The sequence below is a fragment of the Bos taurus genome, chromosome 15 (genome assembly GCF_002263795.3).
Source record: "Bos taurus isolate L1 Dominette 01449 registration number 42190680 breed Hereford chromosome 15, ARS-UCD2.0, whole genome shotgun sequence".
NCBI classification, from domain to species: Eukaryota; Metazoa; Chordata; class Mammalia; order Artiodactyla; family Bovidae; genus Bos; species Bos taurus.
The window spans coordinates 54,003,146-54,023,025 of NC_037342.1; the positions used below are offsets into that span (position 1 = coordinate 54,003,146).

The following is a 19,880-nucleotide window of genomic DNA, read 5'->3' on the forward strand; positions in this document are numbered from 1 at the left end:
TGAGAGGCGTGGTCTTTGTGATGGAGGCAGCAGCAATGGTGGTGGAAATGGTCGTGATGATGGTAAAAATTGTCGTGGTGATCATTTGAAGGCTCAACATTTACTGAACATCTATTATAGGTCAGTAGTCAACCACATCACATCACCATTGTCTTCACCATCATTATTTCTCTCACTTTCTTCTTCAAAAAGCATGTATTGTGGGGGCTGTATTAGGGGCTGGGAATGCAAAGATGACTGCAATGTGGTCTCTGGCTCAAGAAGCTTACTGACCAGTGGGATAAAAGGCTCAGAAACAGATCTTTGCAATACAAAAGGTTGAATTACAGAAGAACGTACAATGCTAGGAGCAACAGAGGGGACCAGGAGAGCCATTCAGAGGAGGGCTTAAAATCTGAGCTGGGCCACTATAGGCAGAGAATAGGGAAAAGCATTCCGGAAAGTGGGAACAGCATGTTTAAGTTATAGAAGAGAGGACAGTAGTTTAAGAAAGGATAACCTGGAAACAGGGATTCCTTTTGAACCTGTATGTGCTATCCACACTCTTATTTGGGGAGGCTCCTCCCCCAATCCAATCACAGGATTCTAATACCTCCTTCCTGATCACCCAAGATGGACCATCTGAGTCCTTCCCTAGGATCTTTCTATTGGAATTGGAAGGGAAGAGCCTTTGTATATTATCTGACAAGGAGATATCAGGATGCTGAACAGTTCACAGTATGTCTGCTTCTTAACAGAGTTGGTTGGAAAGGAAGTGCTGTTATGCAGGGTGAAACAGAGAGAGAGAGAACACCCTGATGGTGTCGAAACCTGTGACCCAAGTCTTCCTAGAGCCCACATTCATCCCAGCTTGATCAGATGAAGCAGCAAACTGGACCCTGGGATGCAGCTGGGAGAAGAGGTGAGAGAATTGGAGCAGCAGGAGCCAGATCCCCAAGGGCCAGAAGAGGGAATTTCGATACTATTCTGAGGACAAAGGGAAGACATTAAAGCAGGTGCTTAATGGGGGAGACAGGGTGAGATCTGTGTTTTTAAAGATCATGCTGTTTTGATAGGCAAGACTTGCTATCAATGGGGTGAAGAGGAGAGGCTGATGGCAGGGGGCTTGTGAGAAGACAGATCTCATCCTAACCCCAGATATCATGGGCCAGAGGGAAGGAGACTTTGGGGTCAGACCCTGTGGGTTCCAGTCACAGCCCCAGCTCTTCACTGCTCTTTGACTTTGGGCGAGTTATGTGGGCTCTGTTTTGTGCTGGAGATGGATAAAATCCATTAGATGTCATGCGGTCATTCAAACAGCCTTGAGCTGGGGGCCAGAGATCCTCGTCCCAGTTCCCATTAGAGAATGTCATGGCTCAGGTGGTAAAGAATCTGCTTGCAATGTAGGAGGCCCGGGTTCAGTACCTGGGTCAGGAAGATCCCCTGGAGGAAGGAATGGCAACCCATTCTAGTATTCTTGTCCGGGAAATCCCATGGACAGAAGAGCCTGGCGGGCTCTAGTCCATAGGATCACAAAGAGTTGGACATGACTGAGCAACTAACATTTTGACTTTGAAGATAACTCCTGTGTGTAGAAACCCATGCCACCCCACCCCTTCCCAACATCAGCCAACCTCTTAAGGCACTTCCTGTTCATCTTCCACAAACTGATCCTGCAGGAGAAGAAGGCCGGCAGTGGGTCTATTCCAGGGACCAGGGTGAGGGGAAGGAGGGTGGCCAGGCCTTCCCTGGAGAGAGATGCCATTGTGCCTGGTGGGGCCCCAGGCCTTCCCTCACCCCCAGGCCAGCCCCAAACCACAGGCCACGTCCTGTTTCTCAGAAATACTGCCATTTCCCAGAGCCCAGGGTTCGTGAGGGGACAAGGGGAGGTGGCTTCACAGCTGCTAGAGGAGGAGGAGAGGTGGAGGAGGGAGCCTCTCCAGGAAACCTGGAGGCCAGGCTTGGCCTTATAACAGGATGATCAAGTTTGGAGGCCAGAAAACTACATAAGAAATTTGAGTGGAGCAGAGGCTGTGCTTGTCCTAGCCCAAGACCTGGCCCTTCCAGTGCTCTGGGATCCTTCAAGGGCAGAATCCCAGACCTCCCCTGGAATCCACCCCCACCCCAACAACCCCCGCCATTTACTGATGTGTGATCTTGATTAGGTCACTTTCTCTCCCAGAAGTTTCTTCTTCTTCGCTATGTAGTTGACAGTCTCCACCTCACTGGGTCATCCTGGGTATCAGATGAGACATTGGATTTGACCGTGCATGTGGGAAGGGATGTACGTGCTTCACCCAGAGCCCAGGCTATGCCCAGCTTGGCCACCAAGCAAGATGGCAGATCCCACAGGACTCCCTACAGCAGTCTTGGGGAGCACCTGGAGACCACTCCATCCTTCTCCCACATCACACTCATGGGGAACCCAGCCAGGGTTAGGCAGCGAGTTGGGGACTGAGGAAGAATGGAAAGTCACTATGGAATGGAAAGTGAAAGTGAAAGACACTCAGTCGTGCCCGACTGTTTGTGACCCCATGGGCCATACAGTCCATGGAATTCTCCAAGCCACAGTACTGGAGTGGGTAGCCGTTCCCTTCTCCAGGGATTTTCCCAACCCAGGAATCGAACCCAGGTCTCTCACATTGCAGGTGGATTCTTTACCAGCTGAGCCACCAGGGAAGCCCAAGAATATTGGAGTGAGTAGCCTAACCCTTATGCAGGGGATCTGCTTGACCCAGGAATTGAACCTGGGTCTCCTGCATTGCAGGCAGATTCTTTACCAGCTGAGCTACCAAGGAAGCCTCTGGTATGAATGGATCTTAACTTGTTCTTAAACCTTCCCTTCCTCCATCCTCACTCCTGTTTCTTCTACTTTTTCCTTTCTCATCACCAAGACATGCTTAAATCCTGTCTGAAAACCCACTTCTTCTATCTTATGTCTATTGCCAGCCACTGACCTGCCTCTCTCCCCTCTTTCACCACTCATTCTGTTTCCTTATCTCCCAGACTCTGGCTCAGCCCCCCACAACCTGCTTCTGCCTCCCAGCTCCCCTGACATGGCCCATTGCCGTGGTCCCTAGAAGCCCCCTCTGCCCATGGAGAGCCCTTTCCAGGTCTCATCTATTGGACTCAGCCACACACTCTCCTGACTTCTCTCTTGCCTCCGTGAGGTTCCTTTGCTGATGCCCCAGGGCTCTGTCTAGTCCCCTTCTCTTTTCACCCTACAGTCTCTCCCAGGCCAGCATCTCCCATCTCCAGGTGTTAGTTACCACCTGCAGGCCAACAGCTCCCACATCTCTGTCTCTGGCCCAGCCTCCTTTCTAGACCATAATATACCCAAAGGACTGAGGTTCTCGCCTGAGACTCAGCTCAGCTGAAACTCCTGGGTTTTCCCCTCAGCCACCCCGTGAGGCACCAGCTCCACCAGACTCCCCGCTCTTCCTCAGCCTGCGTCCATTCCAGCCCCAGCGCCTCTCCTGCCCAGGCGCTGTCCTCCCTTCCCTGGATCCCACAACAGCCTCCTACCTGGTCCCCGTCTCGCTCCTCCACCCTGCCCTTCACCAGCAGGCAGGGCCAGCTTTCTAAACCACAAACCTGACCGAAGCACTGAAACGCTTCCAGGGCTCTTTGCTGCCCTCGGGGTGATGCCAAAGCTTCTCGGCTAGGTATTCAGCCTCACCTCCCTCTGCTCTTTCCCTCACATTTTATTATCCAGCAACAGTGAACTGTTTGTGGTCCTCCCTGTAAGAAGCTGTTTTTCATCTCCCCACAGCGGTCTCTTCCTGTGCCACTGTCCACCTACCTTCCCCTCCCTCCCCTCCACCTTTTCTTCTAACTCTTGCTTATCCTTCAGACTCAGCGAAGTGTTCTCCATCTGGGCAGGGGCTATGTTCCCCATGGCCCTGTGGTCACAGCCCTTGCACTCATGGTGTTGTAAAGACTCATCTCCTGCTCAAGATTTTGGCTCACTCAGGACAGGCAGGGAACCATGTTGGTTCCTTATATCGTGTTGGTCATCTAGCACAAGGCCTAGACCAGAGTAGCTCAGAAAATGTTTTAAGAATGAATAAAGGGAAGGAAAAGACAACTCAGAGTGATGTCAAACCCTGGGAGAGCTGCTTAGAGATTCTGAGTGTGTTGACACACTCAGAAAGCTCTGGACCAAAGTCAGGAGGTTCTGATGTGCTGAACATGCCTCCCACGGTGGGAAAGATTTGGGGTGTATAGCACAATCTTCGAATAAGTCCATCAGAGAAACCAGGGAGGGGGTTGGCCTGCAACATCAGGACAAGTATACAAGGAAATCGTTACTGTCCTGAGGACCAGGAAATGCCTCTGCTCACAGATCCCTGCCTCCAACCCCATTCTCCAGCGAGGGAAGGGATCCCTGTGCTGGGAGGGGCGGAGGTAGGTTCCAGGAGGTAGAGAAATCTCCACTGAGTAGAAGACATCTGAGCTAGGCTGAAGGATGACCAGTTAACGGTGTTAACTGATTCCTAGACTTTCAACTCAGGAGATTCAGAAGCCACCCTGGACTTCAAATTAACCCCATGTGGTGAGCAAGCCAGGCTGGAATGAGGAGTCTTCTCCAGGAGGGACAGGCAGAAGCTGGGAGAAGCTGGATGTCTTTTTACTCCAAGGATGAGGGGGAGATTTCAGGCATGTTCCTCAAACCCCACTGTCTCAGAAAATGCCCTGGGGAGCAGGCAGGGGGATTTTGGGGAGGATGATACCCCTCCCTGTCAGTGAGGGCGGTGTTGGGAGGCAGCTTAGCTGACTTCCCCAACCTCAGACGCCCAGGGACAAGACAGGGGCTCAGAGAAGAGCCACGTGGCTGCAGGTGGCAAAATCCAGCTCACAGGCCACTTGACACCATCTCTCCATGGCTTCCCATCAGGTTTGGGGATGGGGGGGTGACATGTGACTGTGGATGAGAGCACAGGTCTGCGAGTCAGTAGGTCTGAGCTCTGGTCCTGGCTTCACCACTCATCACTGTAAGGCTTTGGGGAAGACACTGGGTGATTCTGAGCCTCTGTCTTCTCCTCTCTAAAATGGGGGTAATTCCTATATTGTTCACCTTAAGTAGAATCATGGGCATTAAAACATCTTTGAAAGGGAAAGGAACTGTACCCATGGGCAGGATAAATGACTGATGTTGTCTTTAATTGTAACTGTTAGGCCTTCTTCCCAGACCGTGGTGCCAAGGCTGGCAATCTGACTGCCAAGTCTTGGAAAGCCTCTGAGGTGAGAATATTCGGGTTTATAACATTGGTCACGGTGGAATGGGAAGGAGTGCGAGCTTGGAGCAAGAGACCTGGCATACAATTCCGAATCTGCTACCACCCTGCTCTGTGGCTTCAGGCAAATTACTGCTCCTCCCTCAACTCTGTGTCCTCATTGTAGAGAGTAGCTGACGACTGTCAGGACCCCTGCACTATCTGCTGGGAAAGTACTCTGAGACTCCGTGCATACCCCTCGGCTGGCTGACTGGAGTCAGTCCCCCTCACTAGGCTCAGTGCCAAAGAGTTATGGGAAGGGGGCTGCCCACAAAAACAGGAGGCGCTGTAGCTGGGGGGCTGCGGACAGCAGCAGCCCAGAGCAGGGGAGAGGCCACGATGGCAGACAAGGGCCTGGGTCAGAAGGCAGGGTGGGGGGTGGGGTGGGTACTAGCCCTGGCCCTCAAAACCACTCACTGTGAGGACTGGGGCCAGCCTCTGCCCCTTCTGCACCTCAGTTCCCAGCCCTGTAAAATGGGGATAACCAGGCCTGCCTGTAATCACTATGAGAACACGCAGAGACTGGAAACGGACTCAACAGGCAGGGTTGAGGGGTAATGCAACTTCTTATTTATTAATATATAACAACAAAAATGATAAAGCTCATATCTGCAACTGTTCAGATCTTTGTTATAAGGTCTTGGTCATTTTGTCTGGACTGGCCGTGACCTTCAGCTCCGGGGTCTGGGCTAGGAAGATGTTCCAGTGACCTGCATGGAGGAAAGAGGAAGAGTTGTGTGCGGGTGTGCAGTGTATGTATGTGTAAGGGTGTGTTTGTGGTGTGTGCGTGTGCATACGTGTGCACAACTGAGGCAGGGTGACTGGGGTGGGGAAAACTTGGGACGAGGAGGACCGAGTAGGCTGGGTTTGAAGCCCACAGAGGGGAAGGAGATGGGGACCCCATCCTACCCCCATAAGCCCAAAGGGTTCTGGCCCAGGAGCCCACCTTCAACCTGACACCTGTTGGTGACCTCCCCTCTGTGACTTCCTCTCCACCCCCCTGGGTCCATCTTCCTCAGGGTGGTGGGGAATAAGCTGGGGGCCTCTGTAGGAATGTGGTTAGGAGGTTTCAGTGGGAGAGGTTCCAGTAGAGGGACTACGCAGGACCAGGATTTAGGGGCTCAGAGTCCCCTCTGACAGGCCTGTCTCCCTCGCCCCAAGACCAGATCCAGCTGGCTCTGCTTCACCTTCCTGCTCCCGAGCTCTCGAGTGCCTGAGTTGGGAAATCTCTGGCCCAGACACCCACTGGATTCCTGTGCCGGGAACTGACGTCTGTGGCTGACAGCAACCCCCTCCCAGCACCAGCAGCCTGGAACTCCCCAGCTTCTAGCCCGACTCTCTTCCCAGGCCCCTGTCTTCGGCCCAGAGTCCCACCTTCGTGGGTGCCGGTGAGCAGCCGGAAGTTCTGAGCCTCTTTCTGGAAGTCTTGCTTCCTGACTTTCTTGATCTGAATTAAGTGGAAGATTCCTGAGGGCAAAGACAAGGGCATGAGCACGAAAGGGAGGGTGTGTGGTCAGTGAAACGGGGTGACTTAGACCCAGGACAGACCCAGTCACCTCCCTTCCTTCCCCTATTCTGACCAGACACCCAATCCTGAGGACTCAGTTTCCTAAATATTTTGAATCTGTTCACCCTATCCCCCAATGTCACCATTCCCCTCTGGGCCCCATCGTGTCTTACCTGGGTCACTACCCTAGACTTCTGACCTTTAACCCCGCCTCTCATCTGTGATCCCAGCTGCAGGCATTGGAAAACATGCCTGTTACCCTGTCACCCCCTCCTTCCATGACCCTGCTCCTCTCACCATCATCATCCTGTGCTCACACCCCTCACCTGTCAGCAATGCAGAGGGGCAAGGAGAGAAGAAGGGAGGGAGGGAGGGTGGGAAGCTGCCAGGCCTATAGGGCCTAATTAGTCTTTTTTTTTCTGGACATAGAACATATGATAAAAATCAACAGGTGATTTGCTTCAGACACCAAAGCACTACAGGTGTCAGGGTTGTAGGCACCCTTTCCACTCAAGGCTCAGTTCACCCCATCCCTTGCCTGTACTCCAGCCCTAACCAACTCCTTGAGGTCCCTGAAGGGGTCAAGCCTTCCCATTTGCCATCTCTTCTGCCAAACTCCATTTTCTGTTGCCACAGGTGAACTTCTCATCCTCCCAGCCTTACCTGGGAAGTCTTCCTGATTCTCCCTCCTCCCTTAAATAGTTATAATTTCCTCCTTGGGTTGCCCACACCTCTTGGCTTCTGTTTGTGATTGTTCCTATTTCTAATATGCTATCATTGTGTCTGTTCTTGCCTCCTCCACCAGACTGGGAATGGAGAGGACTCTTCTTGGGTTCCCTGAACCTGGCCCATATTAGGCATGCTGAAGGGGTGAATGAATGAATCCCTGGATGGATGGATAAGCAAATATATGAGTACCCTGTCTAGGCCAGGCCCTGAGGGGGAATGAGGTATTAGCTGGATCTCCTGATGTTTGTATCCCCCAGGGAGCTGGCCACAGGCACCACACATGGTGCTAAAGCCCTGAGCACTTGGGCTATGAGGTCGCGCCAGCTGTTGCCACCAGGGGCTGTGGCCAGAAAGAACAGATGTGACAGCAAGGCCTCTGCTAGGCCAGTACCACCCTCAAGAAAACCAAGAACTGGCCTTGCTTATGGGAATCCGGGTGGGATCCCGCCTAGGGGCACAGACTGCTCTGGTCCTGGGACTGAGCTCCAGGAAGCCAGGAATACCCAGCGCTGTGCTCAGGTCCCCCACCCCAGTGCCAGGGACAGAATATGGGAGAGGCTTGCTCCAGAGGCCCAGGCTGCATCACAAGTATGAGACGAGGATGCATCCTGGTGCCCCAGCCTGCCACTGCACAAACCCCCAAACACAAATTGGAGAAGTGACTGGAAGAGAGAGGTCTCCATGCTGTCACTTGCAAAGCGTGATTGAAAGGTCTGGGCGTTTGGGCCTAGAAGCAAGAGCTTGTCTGAGGGTCATGGTTGTGAACGGTGAAGGGTGATCTTTTGACCTGTGAAGGGTGTGCCAGGCCTGAGAGTGGCTGGGCTCTGTGTGTCCCAGGCAGAGGTGTAGTGGTGGGTGAGTTCCAAGAGACAGGACAGGCTCGGCTTACTGAAGAACCTTCTCGAGCACAGCCATTCCCGGAATGGCAAGTGAACCACCTGTCTGGAGGTGAGGTGGGGCTGAGTGCAGTCAGGGGCTCAAGACCATCAGGGAGGTTAACAGAGGGACTTCCTTCCCTAGCTGGGGAGGAATTGAGAACCCTGAGGTCCCTTCTCCTCTTGAAATGCTAGAATTGAAAAATCCTTAACGGTAAGCCAGTTCTCTGCTTAGACTCTGAGCCTGGAGCTGGCCCCACTCTGGTGTGGTCTCAGCCCAGTTTTCAGCTCACTTTGTCTCCAGGTCAATTCTCCTCTTCTTCTCCTGGCCCCCAGGGCTGCTGTTTCCACTTGTCTGGGTGAGGAAACAGCAACAGTCTCCCACTGACAATCGGCCCTTGGGAGAGTTTGTTTTGACTTTCTCTGTCTGGGACAGGGAGGGAATGCGGGGTGTTGATAGGGTATTTCAGCCACCCAGGGGCTTAGGAGGTGATAGGGTGGGTAGGTTTGCTAGTGAGAGGGTGGCAGGGCCTGGCATTGAGAAATTGAGGAGTCCTCCCCACTTCTTCCTTTTCGCTGCACCCCTGGTAATGAGATTTGGCCTTGAGCTATGACTCTCCCATCTCTGCCATCCTGTGCCTTCCTCGGGTCCTTCCCTAAGAGCATAAGGTCACCTTTGTGGAGGTGGCACTGGGGACAGTAAGACCTGGGTTTGAATTTTTACTGTTTAAACTGTGTGATTTTGAGCAAGTCATTTTACCTCTCAGACTCAGTTTTCTTATCTGCAAAATGGGGAATTAACACAATACATACCCTTCCGGTTTCTTAGGTCTGTGAACTGCTGACATTATACATAGTCCCTGCTACTCACCGGTCACAAAGCGCCGGACATATAAGCATGGGCTCTGGAGCCAGTTTGAGGCCGTCGCCGCAGTGTGCCCCCTCTTGCCTTTTTACATCCTGTCCAGCCCAGGCCCACCCTCCATGAAGGTTTCCCTGACCAGCTCGACTCCCAGGGAGCTCCTGCAATCCAGGAGGGCCTGAGGACAGAGGCTTGGCCTGTTACTCTCTGTGGTGCCAGAGCAGGTGAGAGGAGGCCCAGCATAAACTTGCAACCCCACCTGTCCAGGGACTGATGGACTCCCAACGCTCAGAGCAACCATAAGGATTACTGAACCTCCCCCTCAGCCTCTGGTCAAGTCTCCCCCGTGCTCTTGCTTACACACTTCTGTGAATGGAACTTGCTCCCTCCCTTCCACTGCAGGAAGACTTCAGGTTGAGAAGGCACTTCCTCTCATTAACAGAAACGTGCTTCTCTGACATTCTAACCCAGCCAGTGAGGTGGGATGAGAAGGATGCAGACATTTTTAGCACCTACTATGGGTCGGTGGTGGTACCTATGTCATTTCACTTCAGCCTCTCAAGCCCCTTCTCTCCCATTCACAGGAGAGAAATTTGAGGCCCAGAGAGGTCAAGTGATTGCCCGAGGCCACACAGCTAAGAAATGGCAGAGCCGGGATTCAAACCTAGGTCTGTCTGATTCCAAAGCCCCTGCTTGTTGTTTTGACCCTTGTGGTCACTCAGAGCACAAATGCTCCCTCTGCCTGGGGCAGTCCTTCAGAGCCATGAAGCCAGCGGTCCTGTTCCCCTGAGTCTTCTCTTCTCCAGGCTGAACAGCTCCGCTTTCTTGGTCCATTCCTCCCACGACAGGGGGCAGAGTAGAGCAGGGAAAGAGCCGCATCTGACGTCACAAGACCTGGGCTCTAGCTCCTCCACTTACTGGCTGTGTGGCCTTGGGCCAGGTACTTCACCTCTCTGAGCCTCAGTTTCCTCATCTGTAAAATGGGGATAATAATACCTAACTCTCAGGATCGTTGAGGATCAAATGAAATGATGAATGTGAAAGCACTTTGTAAATTTCAAAGTGCTTCACACATTGGTTGTTATTATCATTGTCATCATTCTTATTATCATTCCCTCTTCCGCCCCCCATCCCCTCCACCTCCCCACTGCCAGCCAACCACATCAGTAGAGAAAAGTGACCTTAGAACTAATTCCCAGTTAAAGGTTTAATTTGTTTTACTCTACCCAGGGGATTTACAGTTAACAAGAAGAGCCCCAAAGCTGAACTCTCGGCAATTCCCTTCTCTTAACCTTCAGTTGGTGATAGAAGCAGCCTGCTGAACAGGGTAAGTTTCTCACAGAATGAGAAATATGTTGACTTACCGTAGAGGGATAGGATCCACCATAAAGGAAGGCTAGATGAAACTGGCCTTGAGGATTTGAGGGAGCTGTGAGGGCCCTCCTGCCTGAAAAGATCTCTCCTCCCAGTCTGCTGAAATTCTACCAATGGACAGCTCTTTGGTTCATCGGGGTAGGCATTACTCTGTCCTGGCTCCTCACAAAGTGTAACAACCCCTTTCCCCCAGGAGAGGGAGCACTTCAAGGCTCTGGCATCTCAGAGTGGGCGAGAGTATCACAACTGTCAGAGTCACTGTCTCCCTCTATCTTGGAATCTGGGACTCAGAGCTGGAAGATGACCTGAGGCAGGTCTTCTTGGGCCAGAGGCACTTAATCAATTCCCTAACACCCCTGGGAGGGGGCGGCTGGAGCACAGGAAGGGGGACAGGCCAGAGTGGGAATGGACCAGTGCTCACCTTTCACCAGCTTCCAGAGGTAGATCTCCACCTGCTCAGAGGCCTCACGCTCGAGGGCAAAGCGACGCAGGTTGTCCGGGCTTGGGGATACTGACGTGTGAACGAGAACTCGACCTGGCGCCTTCGGACACTTGGTGGCACTGATCTCACTGTGGCCCGAGTCTGCCTTGTCCTCTGGGAGAGACAAGGAGCTGTGAACGCTCTGTCTCCCCACTCCTGGTACCACTGGGGGACCACTGGGGCTGACATCTCCCTCAGGGTCATTAGGGTCCTTGGGAAAGTTCTGGTGCCCCTGGGAAGACAAGGAGATTTCTGGGGAACAGAGAGGGGGCCTCTCCCCTAGTCTCCTCCCATTGATTAGCCTGTCAGAAAGCTTCTCACCCTTCAGGGCCCAGCTCACCTTCCACCTCCTCCAGGCAGCCCACCTGGAACAGCTTAGTTCACCCTATATCCTCCCACCTATAGCTGTTAACCCTTCTTGCTTATGCCTCTCACTCATGCCCTTAGTTCCATGCTGCCTTGCATTGCCTTGTAGTTGTTTCATTTGGGTATGTTTTCTCTCTAAAATAAACCCACAGGGGGAAAGGCAGGAATCCTGTTCTTCAAGTCTTTTGAGTCACTCACATCACCAAACACAGGCTCACAATGAACAGAAGGAAAGGTTTGGGAGAGGTTGAGGAGCTGACGGCAGTAATGACGATGGAGTGTCACACGGAACAGGTGGTGATAACGGTGATGATGGCGACTGTGGGGGGGGGTGGGGGGTGGGGTGGGGGTAATGTTTGTTTCTGAATCCTGCAAACTGGATCCAGTCATAAAGCCTTGACATGTTGGAATTTCAAGGACATTCCCAGAACTTCCCATGTATCAATACTCCCTGATTGTCTTTCAGGGAATGAAGGACTAAATCCCTACACATCTCCCCACTTTCTAGACTCTTACTAATTATGAAGACCTTTGAGGTGTCCAGCTAAAAGCTATAAGCTGTCTCAATATCTTTTAGGGGAAATGGAGTAGGATCTGAGGGTAAGCCCAAGACTACGTGTGTTTGTGAAGGAGCCCAGCAACAAGCCACAGCCATTCTCATAGAGAGTTCAAGAGAATTCCTGGGCGGTTCAGTGGTTAGGACTTTGTGTTTTCACTGTTGAGGGCCTGGGTTCAACTCTTGGTTGGGGAACTAAGATCCTACAAACTGTGCAGTGCAGCAAAAAAAAGAGAAAGAGAAATGTATTTTAAAATAAATAAAGAAAAAAAGAAGGAATTCCCTGGCTGTCCAGTGGTTAAGACTCCACACTTCCACTGCTGTGGGCCTGGGTTTGATCCCTGGTTGGAGAACTAAGATTTTGCAAGCTGCATGCATGGCCAAATAAATAAAGAGAATTCAAGTTGAACCCTCATCCATCATGCCATCATGCTTCTCTCTCACCTTGCCCCTACTGTTTATCAATCTATAAGTGATTGTTATCCCTTATGTCTTGGTTTTGATTTGCAATTCATAAAGCACTTTCATCAACTCTATGTCTAAGGCTCAGAAAGGTAAAGTAAGCTGTCTTTGGCTAAGAAGAGTAAGTTAGGTAGATAAGTATATCAGGGAGCAAACCCATGCGAACTCACATCTCCTGACAGCAAATTCTGGAGCAGGTGGAGACTTAGGATAATCATAGCCACTCGGATATCTCATTTGTGAAATAAATGAGATGGAAGAATTAAGTAAACTCTGAAATCATAGTACAATACTGGGTGCACAGCCGGTTCTCAGCGTTTCCTTCCTCTGTTTCTTCCCCGTTCTTCTCCTTTCAGCTTTGTAGCCAGCCCTGTCAGAGATGTGACCGGGACAGCGCCTTCAACCCCACCTGCCTTCCTTCCAGGCTTGAGGGAACGGGCCCGCCCCTTACAACAACTCCTGCTGACAGTCACAGGCTGCTCTTCTCAATGAGATGCTCTGACGTTTTTTCCTGCACAGCCATTAATCCTACGGTCACTGTTGAAAGAACTCAGCCGGCAACTCTGGAAGCCTAACTTCTAGAAGCTTTGTTACCCCCACCCTCTGCCCTTTCCTCCCACCCTTAGCTTTTAAAACCTTCCTGCTTATGCCTTCCACTCATGCCCTTAATCCCACACTGCCCTGTGTGGCCTTAAAACTGCTTGGCTGTGTTTTCTCTCTAAAATAGACCCATAAGGTCAAGGGAAGGAATCAAGTCTTTTGAGTGACTCATACCACCAAACACAGGCTCACAATGAACACACACAGAAGGGAAGGCTTGGGAGAGGTTGAGGTGATGGTGGCAGTAATGGCGATGGTGAGTGTGATACGGGAGAGGTTTTGGAAGGACTTCTTTCCAGCTTCATTGCTCCTTTGTTGTGTGACTTAGGCAAGTCCCTTCCCTTCTCTGGGTCTCAGTTTTCCCATATGTTGATGAGGACGGAAGGAAGACAACAGGGATCAAGAGTATTGTCTTTGTGGGGATTCCCTGGCAGTCCACGTGGTTAGCAGTTGGCTCTTTCACTGCTGTGGCCTGAGTTCAATCCCTGGTCGGGAAACTAAGATCCAGCAAGCCTCATGGCATGGCCAAAAAAAAAAAAAAAAAGGAGAGCATTGTCTTTGGAATAAGACAGACAGGGTTCATATCCCAACTCTGTCGCTTACAGTTTTGGGACCTGGGACAAGGTATTTATCTTCTCATTCTGTAAAATGGAGATGAAGATGACCACCCTGTCCATTGTCGTGAGGATTGCATGAACTCATGCAAAATACCTATGTGGCACATGATAAGTACTCATTTCTCTTAAAAGGAGGTTCAAAAGGGAGGGGATATATGTATACCTATGGGTGATTCATGTTGAGGTTTGACAGAAAACAACAAAATTCTGTAAAGCAATTATCCTTCAATAAAAGAATAAATTAATTTAAAAAAAAGTCCTAAAAAATAGCCTAAGATTTTATGACTTCACCGAATCCAGGACATTACTTGATTCTGTGTGTGCCTAAGAGTCTTTGGATCTGTAGCACTAGATGGTTCTCTAAGTCTCGTATTATGAGTTGGGCATTTCTCACTGCCATGTTTCCAGCATTCTGTGCATCTAAAAGCCCCTGAACCCCCTGACTCTGAGTCCATGCCCCATCTATCCATGCCCACAGGAGAGGTTCTACGTGTCTGTGCCCTGGGGAGAGAGACCTAGGCCTTGCTCTAGCCAGTGCCCTCCCTGCCCCCACGCTCTCTTTGTACCTGGACAAATCTTGCAGCACTTCCCGGCTACTTTCTCAGGGTGATGGCAGGGGTACGCAGTGGGGCAGATCACCCGCTGGCAGTCCTGGCGGCCATCCTGACAGGTGCACAGGATGCAGGGCAGGGGTCCGAAGGAGCGGAAGGCCGGGTGCCACACCTCCCCATGGGAGTATGTCTTCCCACCATGCACACAGGCTGGGCCAAGGAAGGCAGGAAGGGAGGAGGGTCAGTACCTTGGGCTTGGGACAGAGTCCAATAATGGGTGAGGGTAGGTCCCTGGGGTGCCCCTGCTTCACCAGTCTGGCCCAGCCACATTGCTTGTAGAGGCCAGGGAATAAACCAGTCCCCTGTCCCTGACATTCCCCATCTCAGCACTCAGGGCAGAGGTGGGACCGGTAAGTTCTTGTTGAAGATGAAGAGTCCTCCCTGCCTGTCATGGGCACCCATGATGAAGTGTGGAGAGGGCTGGCCTGATGGTAGGAGACCTGTGCTATCAATACCTGGCCATGCGAGCGTGGGCAGGTCCTGTGTGTTTTCACAGCCTCAGTGTCCCATCTGTCAGAGAGGGGCTGGACGGATGCCACTGTGGCTCCTCCCACTCCACCAATCAGGGTGACATGCAGTGAGGTCTCTCTCCCCATCTGCTGCCACAGTTGTCTCCTTGACCTGCTTCCGTGATCCATCCCAACCATCCTCCTGCAGCCCAGCTCTGCTTCCCCCTTCCTTCATCAAAACCTTTCCCTCAATACCTCCTTATCTTGTAATAATTGATTTACATGCTTGTCTCCCCTACTAGTCTATGAGTCCCTTGAGGAAAGGGACCATTTTCATCTCTCTCTTCTCTGCCTCTCAATCCCAGCAAAATCATACTCAAAGGAAGATTGTTATATGGCTTGTAGTCCTAGTTTCAGAACAGGTTCTGTCTTTAACTCAATACTCTGAACCTCAGTGTCCTCATCTGTCAGATGGAAGTTTAGATCTAATGTTTGTTCTATGAGTCTACCAGCCCATGGCCAAGTTGAGACTGGGGAACCATGGGGTGGAGGTGCAGGGATGGGAAGTAGGAGCAGACAGGGGCCTCGTTTCCCACCTCAGGGTCTGCAGAGGCTCCGGTTCCCACCTTTCTTATGTTTCTCCTTCAGAACAATCTTGACTGTGGTGCTGCCTGCCTCCTTTGGTCGGAAGTGGCGAGGGATGAAGCCCAGAGAGGCGCTGGGCCCAGTGGGGGACGGGGTGCTCAGGTCTCTCTTTCTCCCGCTGTCCCCTGAACACAGATCCTGGGAATGTTTCTGCAAAGGGCAGGAAAGATGAAGATCACTGATGGGCCTCTGCCAGTGCAGAAGCAGAAAAACAGGCTGCAGTGAGAGGCCTGAGGTGGCTCTTGTGACGGCATAGGCTCTGGGCAGAAGGAAGGTCTGACAGGGTCAAAGACACTCCCAGGCAATGAATCTTTGAAGATGCTCGGAGGTCAGTGGTTTGGAAGTCCAGCCTCCACCGAGCCCTTCTTCAGCTGGCAGCGCCAGAACCTTGGGGCTGAAGAGTGAGCAGAGGGGGCTGAGGTCTTGATCTGGAAGGTGCAAGTGATCAGGGACCCCAAGAACTTAATATTTAAGAAATGGAGTGAGGATGAGCGTCAGGAAATTCTTTGTCTGAGAAGATTTAGGTGACGGGACAGGGGATGGACCTCCAAAGATCCCACCTGACTGCAGAATCCCCCAGATGAGAGGACTGAGAGATGATGGATCTTAGGAGCCCCTTTTCTGAATCCAACACCCCAAGACCCTACACCTCCAGATCAGTTCTTGAGAGGGTTGGCGATGAAAGCAAAGGGTATGTGTGACGGCCATGAAACACAGCAGGAGCTTCCTGATCCAAAAATTGGGGATTGAGAAAAAAGCAAATGGGCTGGGGGCAGGGGTGGAATTTATCACCCCCTCACTGACACTGAGTCACATTCCTTCTTCTGCAGCCCCTTCCTGACTGTACAGTCTCTGAGACAGTCCTTCAATGTCTGTACTAAGCCCACAGGAATTCCCAGAGTGAAAACTATGTCCCAGCCCCAAGCACGGGCCCAGGAACACAGGAGGTACCCAGGAAATATTTGTCAAGTAAAATAGAGGCAAGAAGGAATTGAAGAGCCCAACACCCCTATATGACTTACCCACATCATCCAGCTGAGTTCAGTGAATAGCTGGAACTACTTACTGGAACTAAGTCTGGTGGGTTTCACTTAGCTGCCTCCTATGACAAGGACAGGGGCTTCCCAGGTGGCACTAGTGGTAAAGAACCTGCCTGCCAATGCAGGAGACATAAGACGTGCAGGTTCAATCCCTGGGTCAGGAGGATCCCTGGAGGAGGGCACAGCAACTCCAGTATTCTTGCCTGGAGAATCCCAAGGACAGAGGAGCGTGGCAGGCTACAGTCCACGGGGTCGCAAAGACTTGGACACAGCTGAAGCGACAGCACACGCGCACGCATGGCAGGGGCGGGGAGGGAGGTGGGTGGCATGGTCAAGGACCCTCTAGGGAAGACCTAGCCTGGAAAGGGGGTGAGTTGGCAGAGGAGAAGGGAGGCTCGTTAGTTCAGACCTCTGGGGAGTCTCTGGGGAGGGAAGTCCCACTTCGACTGCCCCAGGGTCCAGGTGATCCAGGCGGAAAGCGCAGGTGGAGCTGTTCACAGAGTAGGCATGGACAGGAAGCTGAGTCAGGGTGTGAGCCCATTCTCCCAGCTCTTTTCTTTCTGACCAGAGTCAGGCAGTTTAGCTCATCTGAACGCTAGACCAAGATGGAGAGGGGTCAAGACGGAGCCAGAAACGTGAGGTAGCCCCAGACAGAGAACTGGAACCTTAGGAGCGGGATGGAAGGCTGGCCTAAGTCAGAGGCCACTCCCTCTGAAGACATGCTGCCCAGAGGTGGCCTGAATAAGGACAGACACAGGCTCCGGACAGGACAGTGTCAGAATTTTCCAGGAGGGAAATCAGGAGGCTTGAGGCCTGCTTCTGCCCTGTGTGGAGTTTTTTTTTCCCCCAGACCCCTCCTTCCTCACCAGCCACTGTGGGAGCTGGAATGGAAGTCTAAAGAGGAGCCTGGAACCTGGTGGTGGCTAATGGAACCGACATAGGGGACAAATGAGACATGAAGGCAATAGCTGGGATTGCCTGCTCCACAGTCAAGGAGATTCAGGCCCAGGAGACCAGCCCCCTCGCCCCCCTCCCCACCTGCTCCATAAAGCTGTGCGCTCACCACCCCTTGGTGTGACTGTGTGGTGTCCTCTTCAGCCGACTTCTCACTGGACCCATCTAGAAACCCAAAGGGAAGTCCAGTGAGCCTCCACCTCCTCAGCCTTCCTGGCTGGAGCCCTGTGGGCCTCCCCACCTCTAGGCTCTACCCCTCCAAAGCCTGGCACTACTCCTGCAGCCCCATACCAGTAGTTCCCTTGGCCCCATGGGTATTTATTCCTACTTCTCATTACACGTCTCCTTACCTTTGGGTTGATGAAATCCCTACAACTGAACTGCAGACTGTATCTCCACATTGGCCTCTTGGTCACTTAAGACTGAACCCCTTGGCTAGGCCAGAGCGTGTCATTCAGTGCTCGTCTCAGATGGTGTAGGGGCTGCGAATCCCACCCCCACAGCCTGCTTAGCTGCGGTCCCCCAGCAGCCTCTCAGCCCAGCCATACCTGAAGTCACCAGGCTTGGCTTACACTATACGCTCCCTTGCTGCCCTTAGCCTCTCTGTCCCTCCCACTGGAACAGCCTAGGACTCCTCCACCCCTACCTGTCTGGGCCCCAGCACTCAAAACCCTGTGAAGTCCTACAACTTCCTAGGGCCCCCCTACCGCTGCCTCACATACAGTCTGGCTGCCACTGAGCAGTCTGGATTCAAAGACCCAGAACACGGGAATCAGACTGCTTGCTAGAAATCACCAAGCGCACTCACTCAGTGCATGCACAGCACAGCTGAGGCCCACAGAAGGGAAGGAATCTGCAGGAATTCACTGGAAGAACCAGAACTAAACTGGTTTCTGGTCTAGTGCTCTTCCACGATGCCAACATCTGGGCAAGCATTCCATGGTGGAGTACTGCCCTCCTCGAGGTCTGCCTCCTCCAGGAAGCTTTCCTGGACTACCTCAGCCCACAGGGAACAATCTGGCCATCCATGCATTTCATTTTGCCCAAGCTGCTTGCCCTGCACTCGCCACTGTGTTGCCTGTCTCTGTTCCGTACACAGATGCTACCTGGATTCTGCTTGACACAGGGGCTTGGAGCCCCAGTGAACCCAGGCCTGTGCCCAGCTCTGTGATGAGGAAGACAGGAAGAGACATGGTCTCTGCTCTACACACCCCTCTCCTGTGCCTCTTCGGATCCTCTTGGCCTCATCTGACAGCAGGCATTTTATCCCCTCACTGCAGGCACTGCAGCAGCACCCTCTTCACGTGGACTGCAGCCAGCTTCCTTCAGACTCAATCTGGCAGCAGGTGCCCTCAGGCCACGCCTCCTCCATGTCTCCGCCCCCATGTCTTATCTCCCCCTCCACCACCACTCCCTCTCCCATTCCCAGGATAGCCCAACACAGTGGGGAGTGGGAGGGAATGACCCTGCCTTGGGGTGAATCTTTGACCAGTGGGAGTTGGTGGCTGGTGGACCAATTCCTCCTCTCCCTCTGTCACCTCCAGACCTTTCTGAGGAGCAGAAGGCTACTTGGAGCAATAGGTCACGCTTGATGTCAAGTCAAGGCCAGCTCCCCAGCACATTCCTCTGCTGTTGTTCCCTCCCTCCCTGCTTCACTTTCTGTCCCTTCCTTCCTGCTCCCTGGGATTATAACACAAATACTGCACATCAGCGTCTGGCACAGGCTCAGCTGTCTGAGGGGTGCAGCTAAGCCACCACCCTGAGGAAGGAAGGGGCTGGGTGACCCCTGAGGGTCCCCTGAACAGTCCATGGCTAGGTCCCTGCGGTGGGTGGGTGCACACTGCCAGATGTAGGGACAGACTCACCTTTGCAGGCCTGGCAGCAGGAGGCGGGCAGTGGGAGGGGTGCGGGGCAGCCTGGTTCTGGGCAGGTCATGAGGCCGCAGTAGATCTGGCCCTCCTGACAGACAGAGCACACAGGAGCTGGGAGATGACCTCTGCTGAGGACCAGCCTTGGGGCTGGGATAGCCCCCGCTCTGGTGGTTCATGGCTTGAGGTCTCCTCTGAGGTGGGCAGAGGGGAGCAGCACAGTGTCCGGGGCAAGGCCCAGGCAGCTCAGAGGAGGGCTCTGCACCTTTCCCACTCACTCCAGGCCCCAAGGTAACAGTTATCCTTCAGCTTCTGAGCCTTTTCATACCCAGGCCCTTCCTAGGCTCTCACAGCAACCTAGTGAGGTGAGATTTTCCCAACCTACAGATGGGAAGGGACTATGGAGGGGCCTGAACCCCCTGAAGTCAGAGACGCAGCCAGGCAGAATGTTTCGGGCTCTTCCTCCTGCTGTCAATGTCCTTCTCCCCTGGCCTAGATCAGGGAGCCCAGCATAGATGAGCAGGACGAGTGCATGTCTCCTTGAGCTCATCTTGCTCTTATGCAAACTCTAGGTCCCCAACTTCAGGACCCAGCCTGGAAAGGCGAGACTGCAGCAGAAAGGGCCTTCT

General features: G+C 52.6%; 1 protein-coding gene across 2 annotated transcripts in view; it reads right to left on the minus strand.

Moving 5' to 3' along the window:
* Window positions 1-5,802: 5,802 nt before the first annotated feature.
* CHRDL2 (chordin like 2) overlaps window positions 5,803-19,880 on the minus strand; it is a 33,925-nt gene continuing 19,847 nt past the window's right edge. The window contains exons 5-12 of one of the 2 annotated variants that reach the window (XM_005216252.4): window positions 19,249-19,342; window positions 17,493-17,548; window positions 15,371-15,539; window positions 14,251-14,445; window positions 11,024-11,197; window positions 10,147-10,201; window positions 6,630-6,722; window positions 5,803-5,965 (exon numbers count right to left, since the gene is read on the minus strand). In XM_005216252.4, the coding sequence (XP_005216309.1) occupies window positions 5,875-5,965; window positions 6,630-6,722; window positions 10,147-10,201; window positions 11,024-11,197; window positions 14,251-14,445; window positions 15,371-15,539; window positions 17,493-17,548; window positions 19,249-19,342 (927 nt within the window). In that variant the 3' untranslated portion in view covers window positions 5,803-5,874. The remainder of the gene's footprint in view (window positions 5,966-6,629; window positions 6,723-10,146; window positions 10,202-11,023; window positions 11,198-14,250; window positions 14,446-15,370; window positions 15,540-17,492; window positions 17,549-19,248; window positions 19,343-19,880) is intronic. The other variant, NM_001046356.2, reaches the window with a different exon arrangement.